At 31.4% G+C, this 12,565-nt stretch overlaps 1 protein-coding gene across 6 annotated transcripts in view; it reads left to right on the top strand.

The window, feature by feature from the left end:
* Akt3 (AKT serine/threonine kinase 3) overlaps window positions 1–12,565 on the top strand; it is a 302,015-nt gene that overhangs the window by 243,430 nt on the left and 46,020 nt on the right. For all 6 annotated transcript variants that reach the window (XM_071599993.1, XM_071599992.1, XM_071599991.1 and 3 more), the window contains one exon: window positions 3,339–3,426. In XM_071599993.1, the coding sequence (XP_071456094.1) occupies window positions 3,339–3,426 (88 nt within the window). The remainder of the gene's footprint in view (window positions 1–3,338; window positions 3,427–12,565) is intronic.

The following is a 12,565-nucleotide window of genomic DNA, read 5'->3' as shown; positions in this document are numbered from 1 at the left end:
TAATACAAACAGCTTAAAAGAAACACAGTAACTGAGTATATGGGTTATGGAGCTATGGACATCTAGGAAGTAGCTGAAGGCAAGAAAATAGTGGAGAAGGCCTGGACAGAATCCTGGGAAATGCTAAACTTTACAAGTAGAAAAAAGAAAAAGCCAATGGAAGAACCCTGAAAAGTCTTTGGAAACATATTCAAAGATATTATCATAACATACCTCTTTATTTTTCCTATTTAGCTACTTTAAATACTGCCTGATATTTTTTTTCTGGTATTCTTTACTAACCTGCCATCAGTTCAGTCAAAAAGTCAATATCATTTTGCTTTTGTTTCTTATTTTCCATTACCTTAGGATCATTCTTTTGGTCTTCCTTTGTCATCCTATGGAGAGTTTATAGAAGAAGCATGATGTCATGTTGAATTCATTATACTAAGAAAATAGGAATTCTTTGATGTTCCTAATAATGAAGAATTCATAGGACCTAAGGATTTAACATTCTAATATTGGAGTTCAGTATACTTGGGCATAAGATAACTCATATCAAAGCATATTTTGAAGTGTTAAATTTTGTATCAGAAAGCAATTGACATTGCCATTTTACAGTTTTACACTTTGAGGAAATTTATGTTAAAGAATCTCAGCTTCTGAAATGACAGTCTTATGGTTGTAATCTTAAACCTTCCTTAGTATTCATGGCCATATATAATTTATATATATTTGATAACTCTGCTGGCTGTGTCCAAAGCCAAATTGTTGCTGAAGAACTGAGGTTTTAACCTGAACATGAATTACAGAAGTTGGATTAAAACCTAACAAAATTATTATGATTCTCCAGTCCAACTCCCATCTCATCTGCCATCTCAGGTTCACTTCTGATGCAAACAGTATTATAAACTATAAAGAAGTAAATAAGCTACAACCAATATAAAAGAATATAATGGAATTCTGATTTTTTTTTTTTTTTCATGCAGACTACTGTGATACACTCAGTTCTTTTCAGAAACATGTATCTGCTTTTCTGGTTTCTTATCCAGAAAGTTAGAAGGCCTTTTGGATCATCCAGTACTGATCTCTGCCTTCCAAGGAGCTTTGTGTCTCCGGAGGGTACTGTCATACACAACTTGAAGTAGAATGAAATAGAATTAGGGCAGGAACCAAAATGCTAAGCATTAACTAAATACAGAATGGCCAGGCTGAAGGTTCATAATAATGTGAACATCATTATTCTGAGATGATCCAATCTTAAAGTCCTGTCGCTGGGATATGACTTATTAGAATACCTGTATAGATCTGGGGGTAGGAGGTACAGATGGTGGGAACTTATCACCAAAGATACTTAGATATCAGCTAATTGTTTTATTTTCTATTCTGATAGTGTGTCAGAGAGGATTCAGTTGTCTGAGTCTTATACCTCATAACCAGAATTTGTTAGATTTATATTATTATTTGATTTCTATGACCTGTTTGGGTTTTTTCCTACATAGTTATGTGTGGGATTGCTAAGTACCAGCTCACAAGAACCAATTGTTAAAATTATCAGAAATTGTGTGAGCTGAATGTTTAATGCAACCATTCTTTAAAATTAACATAAATTTGCAAAATTTAATCAAGAATAGCAAAAGCAAAAAGTAATAAGTACTCAAATTATCACTCCTTAATAATTTTGTTACATTTTACTCTTCTTTTTTTTTTTTTTTTTGAGGTTAGGTAACATACGGAAATAATGTATAATGATTTGCTACTACAGTAGCTTAAAATTGGCCATGATGGGAATATTAATACCACCAAAACTGGCCAATACTTTTAAGTCAGGGTTTGATTTGTTTTTATTATTTAGGCCTTAAAAATGATGAAAAAAATGTTAACAGTGCAGATTAAATTTAAAAGCATGTAGTGTCTGTATCTGTTACATTTCAGAGAGCACATAAATAAATATTTTTCTACTGTTTCAAAACTATTAACAATTCATTCAGCAAAAAGTCGCTCATATAACTGACAAGTAAAGTTTGACAACTGAAGTTCAATGTCTTTGTAGTATCACCTTCATCTTTGACTTTAACATATAAATAGTAATATCAACCAATATTTGTATTAGCACTAATCAAAAATCATCCATAGTTGGCTTTTGGAGTTTGGGAGTTCAGCAAAAATTTTTTAAAAAAAATTTTATGAGAATCTTTTTTTTTTTTTTTGGTGGGGGTGGATACCAGAGATTGAACACAGGGACACTTAACCACTGAGCCACATCCTCAGCCCTTTTTATTTTTGTTTTTGTTTTTATTTTGAGACAGGGTCTCACTGAGTTGCTTAGGGCCTTGCTAAGTTGCTGAAACTGGCTTTGAACTAGTGATCGTCCTGTGTTAGCCTCCCAAGATGCTGGGATTACTGGTGTACACCACCATATCCAGTTTATGAGAATCTTGGGACTAATTTACAATAGAAACATTATGTATTTTATTATTCTTTATAAATTTTGTGCTTCTTTTCCTTTGGATCATGTTTATAATACACTATTTTTGTATGTGTAATTTCCCCCAAAGACTTGATTAAAATTTACCAGTACCTGTTCTGTCTTATTTTCTCCCTCCTTTCCCTTCCTCTCTCTCACTTTTCTCTTTTTTTCTTGGTGACTCATGTTGAGTAAGCCAAAAAACACCTGAATTTCATATTGTATCAGATATTATTTAAATAAGAATGCCTTCAGTAAAGGGGGGTATGTTTTATAATTTTTATTTCATATTGCAAGTTTCATAGCAGATTACATTGTAATGTTATTTTGTGGATTAATAATAAAGTTTCTGTGGAATTCCTTTGAGATATGAAAATAGCCCATGAATTTCTGTCTATAGCATTGTTACACCAATAATTTTCAAACCAGTTAATAATTTCAGAATTTTTATTAGCAAGGATACATTTTTACTTAAGTCATTCAAAAGGAACTTGGTTAGAGAATTGACAGTGATTTATTGTGCCAGGTGCTACTTATGTTATTTCTAATATAAAAAACCCCCAGGAAGGTTTTTTATCCCCACTTTACAGGTGGGAAAACGAGGTTCAGCATTTTTTCATTGCTGCACATCACAGAACTCCCAGAAGTGGTTACCTCTTTCAGGTTGGTCCCCAGAGCCTCTGCTCTTTTCCATTACCATAATGTTCTAAAGCTGGTTTTTAATAGCATGTTAGAAAAATTAGATCTTATAGTGAAAGCTTTTTAATTTTATGGCTGTTTATTCCAAGAACTTTTTATCACAAGAAAAAATTGCATTTTCACAAAAAAATTTTGATACAATTGGCTTATGTAAATGTTTTATATTCATTTAATTTAAATTTCTGTTCTATAGCCTTGGTGGAGGACCAGATGATGCAAAAGAAATCATGAGACACAGCTTCTTTTCTGGAGTAAACTGGCAAGATGTGTATGATAAAAAGGTAGGATATCTTCCTGGCATAGTGTATTTATACTTTGACTACTCTACTAAAATGAATTTTATAGCATAAAAACTTAAGCAAATAAAATCCAATGATGTAATGGTATTTTCCCTTTTACTCTAACATTTAAGTGATTATTGAACTTCTTAGTATGTTTTATTTATAATTTGGACTCCCCAAATGTCTCTCAAAATTTTATTCAACATTGTCAAAAAGTTATTTTTCTCTTTTTGACCCTATAATAATTTGTTAGTTTTTTTCTCTAAGAAAAAAAACATACCCAATGTTATGTTTTTCTGTAAGAAAATGAAGGGCAAATTATAACTTTAAAATTTACTGTTATATTTTTAATTTTAAAGCAAATACTTCCAATTCATTTATATAAATCTTTTCTTCAAAATTTAATGTTTAACAAAGTAGGCCGGGCATGGTGGTGCATGCCTGTAATCCCAGCATATTACGGAGGCTGATGTAGGAGGTTCTCAAGTTCAAGGTCAGCCTCAGCAACTTAGGAGGACCCTAAACAATTTAGTTAGAACCTGTCTCAAAATAATAAATAAAAATAAAAGGGCTGGGGATGTGGCTCAGTAGTTGACCATCCCTGGTTAAATCCCCAAGTACTCTCCCCCGCCAATAAAATTTACAAGTAATAATTATTATCTTATTTGGAACTATTTCTATTGTTTGAAACAATTTTATTGCCCACAATTATGTATCTTTATTATTATTGTAATCTTCTTATTGCATTTTTTTTAATGTTGCAACTTTTACTGTATTTCAGGAATAGAAAAATCATTGTATCTGTTCTATTTTTTTATTTTTTACTACTTCATCAACTGTTACTATAGACATTGATTTTGATATTTGTTTTTAAATGCTTTTATAAAATTTTTATATGGAATTTTTATGTAATTCATTAATTTATGTTGAATTTTTATCTATTTTGTTAGTCAATCTACCCATTTCAGTTTATTCCAGCTTTCCGTATTTTCCTCTGAAACATTTACCAATCAACATTTATGTAGGTTTGATTTATGCAGAGCATTCTTCTCTGTTAACCCCTGAAATAAAGATGGAATGAGAAATGAACTATGAGGAAATAATACAATATTTCAAATCTGGAATTCATGTTGTTGGTAAGAGGGAGTGTGGTGATTTTTCTACCCGTTTTTTTGTAACTATAAATTTAAATAATTGCACCATGTTAAACTCCTTCTGCTCAAAACTTCAACTCAACCAAACTCACGTATTTTGAGTTTGTCATGTATAAAGCACTGTGTCAAATATTGGTTCCTTCACACATTCCTAAATGTCCTAAATGTTTATGACTCTCATATGGATAATTTATGTCTACTTTAGATCACTGATGATGAGCCTATGAGTTACATGCATATGTAGGAAGACTTCTATGAGCTATATACTGTTTTTATCAGCACACTACAAAAGAACCTGGAAAGATCAAGATCTTACTGTGTCTCCCAGAAATAATGCATAGTCAGAAGTTTTCTTTGGCACACAAAATGACTATAAGATACAACTAAATATCATTCATTCAGTATACCCTGTCCAAGGAGGACTCATTAAAAAAAGAAAGAAAACAATTTTTTTAAGAGACAGTGATTATAGCACCAGTGTGGCATTGCTAAATTAAAGAAGGGACAAAATGTGAACCTATTGAGGACACTAAGTTATGCTGCAATGATTTCCTTATCAGTGTTCAGCTCTTCATGTTAAATGCAATTTAGCCTCAACTGGAGAATGCTTTGAGAACCAGATAGGGCAAGAAGCAAGGCTTGCCTTATCTGTGCCCCCTGGGATAGGCTATGCCCAGAGTGAAAGTGATATTAAGATTAGGATAACCAGGCTTTGGGAATAGAATTAGAGGCACCAACAAGATGGTCAGGGCAAAGGAGATTTCAAAACAAGTTTAGACGATATATAGAGAGAAATTAAATTGTTTTAATTGTTAAAGATACATGACACTTAATTTGAGCAAAATTAAAGTATCTTGCACAAAAAAATACAACCGCAAAAAGAGCAGAGTTTTCATGAACAGATTAGTTACCTTCTAACAGGCTTACTCATGTGCTTGTTCAATGAGGCAATTTAAGTTTACTCAAATACTCTAGAACTGCAAAATTATACCATCACCCTCATATTTAATTAAAGGAACCAATCTAACACTATTAGCTATTTCATTAATTCACTTAAAATTTTAGTGCTTGGGGGCATTATAAATAAAGAAATTATTTATAAATTTGAATATTTTGATGGGACCCTTATATCTTTGAAATGTATAACTTATTTATAAGTGGTCAATTCATCTCCAAGATGAGTGGTATGTTTACTAATTTTTATTAATAAGCTTTGAGAGATTCATTATTTTTACATAGCTCTATTATTACATGATTTACTGGCTATTTTTTGAAATATTACAGCAAATCTAGAGATGAAGAAACCTACAATTCCTGGTATCTTTAAGGGAAAACTAAATCTCTGAGCAAAGAAGGAAGTCAATTAACCTTAATTATAATTGATGGTCTATAATTTGAAAGAGTGTAGTACTCAAGTCAGAAGAGCTGGTCCCAATCCTAGGTTTGCTTCTCATTTCCGTTGTGGAAATAGACAAGTTCATCGTATAGAGTAACACAGAAGATGCAGATTACTTCAGTACCTTAAAAGCTTTATAAGATTCTCTGGTGGTGTATTTTCTACTATGAATATGTCTAGATAAATTTCTAAATTAACTTCTAGTTAAATTTAGTGTTCAGTTTGTCGATCTACTAGGATTTTATGTGAGATGGTGTTGAATTTCACATATTGGGGAGAAATGTCATTTTAACAGTGATTTTCGGATCCAGGAACCCAGTGTATCACTCCATTTATTACATGATCATTAATTTCTTTCAGTAATATTTTATAATTTTATGCTTAGATACATTTTTGGTAAGATATATATTCTTAAGTATTTAATGTCTTCTGATGGAAGCAGAATTTTAAAATTTCATTTCACTTTGTTTGCTACCAATATATAGAAAATAAAATTGATTTTTTTATGTTGACTTTGTATTCTGTAAGCTTGTAAAAGTTGCTTTTGAGAGCTGTGTTTATCTTGGAATAATGGCTCTTACTTACATCATCATTGTAATATAAATTATTATAGTATAAATAATAATATTATTGTAATATTTCTGTTTACTAATTTTATTACTGACTTCAACATTTTATGTTATTTCTTAATATTTATTTAAAATTCATGTCAAATTTGTTAGCTCTGGGTTCAACCTCCAGCACTGCATTAAAAAAAAAAATCATCTCAAAAACATTCTGACAAAACCAGAAGATACAGTCCTTCTTGAATAGAGTATTAAATAAATAAGTTATAATTGAGCTCTTTATTCATGAAAAAATAGTATCAAAACTTGCAGAGAATCAATTTTGAATGGTCTTTGTTGTTGAACTTTGAAAAAGCCTTTTTTCAAGACTTAAATATGTTTAATTAGTTTTTCAAAGAGTCTTAATCTAATGGAGGCATCATTATTCTTATTTATTTTTCATTTCCCCAGTGATTTGTCCTGATTTAATAGGGGCCAAAGCCAACCAACATGTTGCCAAATTCCAGGAATTGCCATACCATTACCTAAAATTGGGTAATGCAATGGTACAGATGGAAGCTTTCATTTATTATTTGGTCACTTCTTTAATTTTAGAAAAGTGGGGGTATATGCATGTGTAAGGGGAACTGGGGTGTGTGTGTTAGATTTGGAATTAAAAAAAGATTGTAAAAGTTTCCTCCTTTTCTATTTTTTGGAATAACTTGAGGAATATTGATGTAAGTTCTTTGAAGGTCTTATAGAACTTGGTTGAGAATCCATCTATTCCTGAGCTTTTCTTTGTTGGTAGGCTTTTGATGGCATATTCAATTTCATTGCTTGAAATTGATCTGTTTAAATTTTGTATGTCCTCCTGATTGAATTTTGACACGTTATATGTCTCCAAAAATTTGTTGATGTCTTCATGATTTTCTATTTTATTGGAGTATAAATTTTCAAAGTAGTTTCTGACTATCATCTGCATTTAAATGGTGTCCGTGATGATATTTCCTTTTTCATTATGAATTATAGTAATTTGAGATTCTTTCTCTTTTTCTTCATTAGCCTGGCTAAGGGTTTATTTATTCTTTATTTATTTATTCTAAGGTCAGTTTTATTTATTCTTTTTTAAAGAAATATCCTTTTTTTAATTGTTAAAGATTGTATACTCCTATATTATATGTCTTAAGTCCTTAAAAGAAAAGATGAATTAAAATTTGTCTCCCTCCCTCTCCACACTAGTAAAACACTGAGTTAACTTTTAAAAAGTTGAATTTAAATATTACTGTTTTTGAAGTGGAAGTTTTTTTTTTCTTGAAGAAGAGTTGGTACAAATTATAAATAAGTAATTCAAATGGAGCTTACTTAAAATAATCACTTCTTGGTTATAGTAGCTTTTGTTGAAGATCATTTATGATTCTCTACATACATAATCAGATCATTTGTAAATAATTACAGTTTTTACTTCATTTCTAATCTGGATGCATTTTATCTTCTTTTGCCTTATTGTATTGATTAGAACTTCCTCTACAGTACTGAATAGAAATCATGTGTCAAACAAAGTCCTGACTTTGTTTCTGATCTTAGGGAGAACATCTTTTATGGTTAAATATAATGTTTATGAGCACATCTAGCAGCCAGATAGCCAGAGGTCGATTTCTTTTCTTTCTTTCCTTTTTTTTTTTTTTTTTGTGTGTGTGTGTGTGGTGTGCTGTGGATAGAACCCAGGGCCTTTTGCATTGTGAGGCAAGCACTCAACCAACTGAGCTATATTCCCAGCTCCAGATATAGATTTCTAAATATCAGTTGCCAATGAAATAAAGTTTCCTTGGAGAAGTAGTAGTTGATTCTAGGGCTGGTAAGGGGAAAATGAAAAAAAAAGCCTGGAGTATTTTGAGGGGGAATATCTAAGTAAAGTGAGTAATATAGCTAATGATATTGTATTGATGCTAGTTTTGATATGGCTATATAAGATGTTAACATTAGAGGAAAGTAGATAATATATGGTAACTGCACTATTTTTAGAAGTATTCTCTAAAGCTTAAAATTATTTCAGCATAATATTTTAAAGTATGATGTTAGTGTAATTTTCTTCATTCCTCCTGGATTAAGTTAAAGAAGTTTCTTTCTCCTCTCTCTCTCTCTCTCTCTCTCTCTGTCTCTCTCTCTCTCTTAGTTGTAGATGGACACAATATCTTTATTTTTTATTTATTTATTTTTATGTGGTGCTGAGGAGTGAACCCAGTGCCTCATACTTGCAAGACAAGTGCTCTACCACTGAGCTACAACCCCAGCTTAAGAAATTCTCTTTTATTTCTAGTTTACTGAGCTCTTTTACCATGAATGGGTGTTGAATTTTATTAAATGTTCTTCTTTATGCATTGCAACAATCATATGACTTTTCTCCTTCATGAGACACATTTTTGCAAAATGTATCAATCAATTATGAAATATCACAGTAGAACTTTATTGATTGACTCTCACTATTTTTTCTAGTTACATATTTTGACCTGAAGAATGTGGTAATGGCAGTTATGCAGATGGTAGTGATTATTATTGTTGTATATAACAGGAATACTAACAGAGAAAGAAATGAAAGGCTAAAATTTGTTTCTAGGTAGCTTCACATTGATTTTTGTTGTCACGCTTCTATGGTGGCTCATTTTTAAACTTGAGTCAAAGAAAGATGTTTCAAATATCTAGATAGTTTGGTGTTCACATTATAACTACTGTTTTCTTAGGGTCATGAGGCATTGTACTGAAGATATAAAATAGGTGGCTGTCAAAACCAATATTAGTTATAGCATAAGATATAAATACTTAAGTTTTAAAAGCCTTCAAATTAGGTTAAGAACAAAATATACCTACACTGTTCCCTATAAGAATCTCACCTAAAAAAAATTAACACTGAAAATAGGAGAAAATAATGATAAACATAAGTTTAATGGTCAAATTTCATTTTTTAAAAACAGCAGACAATAATAATTTGGGTCTAAGTAGAGTTCAGTACACAAATATTGAATGTGGTAAGTATTGTTTTGGTATAAATGAGAATAATATAATTTCAATGAAAAACTTAATCTTTGTACCATATAACAGTATCTACATGAAAAGAATTGAAATTCAAAGAGAGTTGATAGAAATAGTTTACATCTAGGTATGTATCAATTTTATTGATCTTTGCAAAGATTAAGCTTTTGAATTTTGTTTTAAGTCTTTTTTCTTTTGAATGTGTGAATACACTGCTGTAAATTTTCCTGTAAGCACTGCTTTCACTGTATCACGTGAATTTTAACAAGTTGTATTTTCATGTTCACTTAAAAACATTTTTAAAATTTTCTTGAGACTTCTTTAACTCGTATGTCATTTAGAAAATTGTTGTTTAAACTCCAAATATTTGGAATTTTCCAGCTTTCTCTGACCAATTTATAGTTCAATTCAACTGTGGCATGAAAACATACATTTATATGATTCTATTCTTTTATGTGTTAAGGTATGTTTAATGGTCCACAGCATAGTCTCCATTGGTGAGTGTTCTCTGTGGGCTTGAGGATTGTGTACTTTTCTGTTGTTGGATGAATTCTTCTATATAACTTGATTATATCTGATTGATGCTTCCACTCAGTTGAGTTTGTTCTTAACTGATTTTTCACCCTGCTCATTCTATTACTGATATTCAAATATAATAGTTTCTCCCTTCAATTATATTATTTTTTTTTCCTCAGATATTTTGACTCTGCAGTTAGATATATCACATTAGGGATTATTATGCCTTCTTGGAGAACTGACTCCTTTATCATAATGTTCCTCTTTGTTTTTGATAATGTTTCCTTGCTCTCAAGTCTGCTTAGTCTTAAATTAATGTAGCCATCCCAGGTTTTTGTTTTTGTTTTTTGTTTCCCTTTCTTTCCTTTTCTTTCTTTCTTTTTTTCTTTTCTTTTCTTTCTTTTTTTTTTTTTTTTTTATTGTCAGTGCTGATAATCGAGCCCAGGTCCCCATCATGCACATGCCAAGCAAGTGCTCGAAACTGAGGTATATCCCCAGTCCTAAACTTCTTTTAATTACTGTGAGCATGTCATATATTTTCCACTCTTTAACTTTTAGTCTTGGTCTTTGTGTTTAAAATGGGTTTTCTATACACAGAGTTAGTTGGTCTTATTTTTTATTCACCCTAAATGTCTCTGTCTTACAAGGTGGTATATATATATCCTGTTGACATTTAAAGTGAATATCCATACAGTTGGATTAATATCTTCTCTTTTCATTGTCTTTATTCTATTTCTTTTTAGTGGTGCTGGGGATTGAACCCAGGACCTTGTGCATGTGAGGCAAGCACTCTCCAACTGAGCTATATCGCCAGCCCTGTTCTATTTCTTTATGTGTATCTTCTACTCTTTTTCTACCTTCTCAAGTTTGAATTAAACAGTTTTATAAGACAGCATTTCCCCCTTCGTAGCATATCAATTGAATCACTTGTACTTCTTTTTTAACTTTATTTTTGCATCTTGTCCTTGAGTTTAAAGTATACATTTATAACTAATCTAAATCCATTTACAGAGAACACTGTACCACTTTACAGGTAGTACAAGTACTGTATAACAATATTCAAGTTCCTTTCTCCTATCTCTTTTAATATTACTGTCATTAGTTTTACTTATCGATAAGCTGTGGTCACTGAATACATTATTGCTGCTATTATTATGAACAGACATATCTGTTAGATTAAGAGTATGAAAAATGGCATTATTTTACTTCATTCTTTTTAAGGATTGATGGAAGTATTCCTATCTTTTTCTTTTTCATTGAAACCTAACAATTGTTCATATTTATGGGATACAGTGTGATAATTCAATAGATATATTCAATGGTGATGACTAATCAGCATTTCCATCTCTATACATTTATTATTTGTGTTTGAAGTCTTTGATCTACTGCTTATTTTTGTAAATGACAGTCACCCTATTGTGCCATAGAACACTAGAACTTATTCCTCCTAGCTAACTATATTTTGATACCCATTCTCCAACCTCCCTCTTCTCTCTCTCCTCTCTACTTTTCCTTTCTTATTCCTAAGCTCTAGTCATCACTATTCTTCTCCCTTCTTTGAGGTCAGCTTTACATATATAATTAAGAGCATGTAGTATTTGTTTTTCTGTGCCTGCCTTATTTCACTCAACATAATTTCCATCTGTTTTGTTGCAAATGACAGGATTTCATTCTTTGTGGTTGAATAGTATTTCACTATGTACATATATCACATTTCTTTATCCATTCATTCATCTGCTGATAGACACTTTGATTGATTCCATATCATGGCAATTGTGAATAGTGCTTCAATAAACATGAGCATGCAGCTGTTGCTTGGACAACTTGATTCATTTCCTTTGGATATATATTCAGAAGTGGGATATAGCTAGATCATTTGGTAGTTCTGTTTTTAATTTTTTGAGGGACTTCAATACTATTTTCTTTTTAATTTTTTTATTCTAATTTGTTATGTATGACAGAAGAATGCATTACAATTCATATTACACATATAGAGCACAATTTTTCATATCTCTGGTTGTATACAAAGTAGAGTCACACCATTCGTGTCTTCATACATGTACTTGGGGTAATGATGTCCATCTCATTCCACTGTCTTTCCTACCCCCATGCCCCCTCCCATCCTTTCCCTCCCCTTTGCTCTATCTAGAGTTCGTTTAATCCTCCCATGCTCCCTGCCCTCAACCCCATAATTCATAAATCAGCATCCTTATATCAGAGAAAACATTCGGCATTTGATTTTTTGAGATTGGCTTACTTCTCTTAACATTATATTCTCCAACTCCATCCATTTACCTGCAAATGTCATGATTTTATTCTCTTTTAATGCTGAATAGTATTCCGTTGTGTATATATACCACATTTTCATCATCCATTCATCTACCGAAGGGCATTTAGGTTATACAATCAGTCAACAAATATAAGAAAAAATGTTCAGCATCTCTAGTGATTAGAGAAAAGCAAATCAAAAGTACTCTAACACGGGGGAGGGGGGATGGGGG

The sequence above is a fragment of the Marmota flaviventris genome, chromosome 12 (assembly GCF_047511675.1).
Source record: "Marmota flaviventris isolate mMarFla1 chromosome 12, mMarFla1.hap1, whole genome shotgun sequence".
In the NCBI taxonomy this organism is placed as follows: domain Eukaryota; kingdom Metazoa; phylum Chordata; class Mammalia; order Rodentia; family Sciuridae; genus Marmota; species Marmota flaviventris.
The sequence above is the reverse complement of the archived record's forward strand: the minus strand, read 5'-3'. Positions and strand labels throughout refer to the sequence as shown.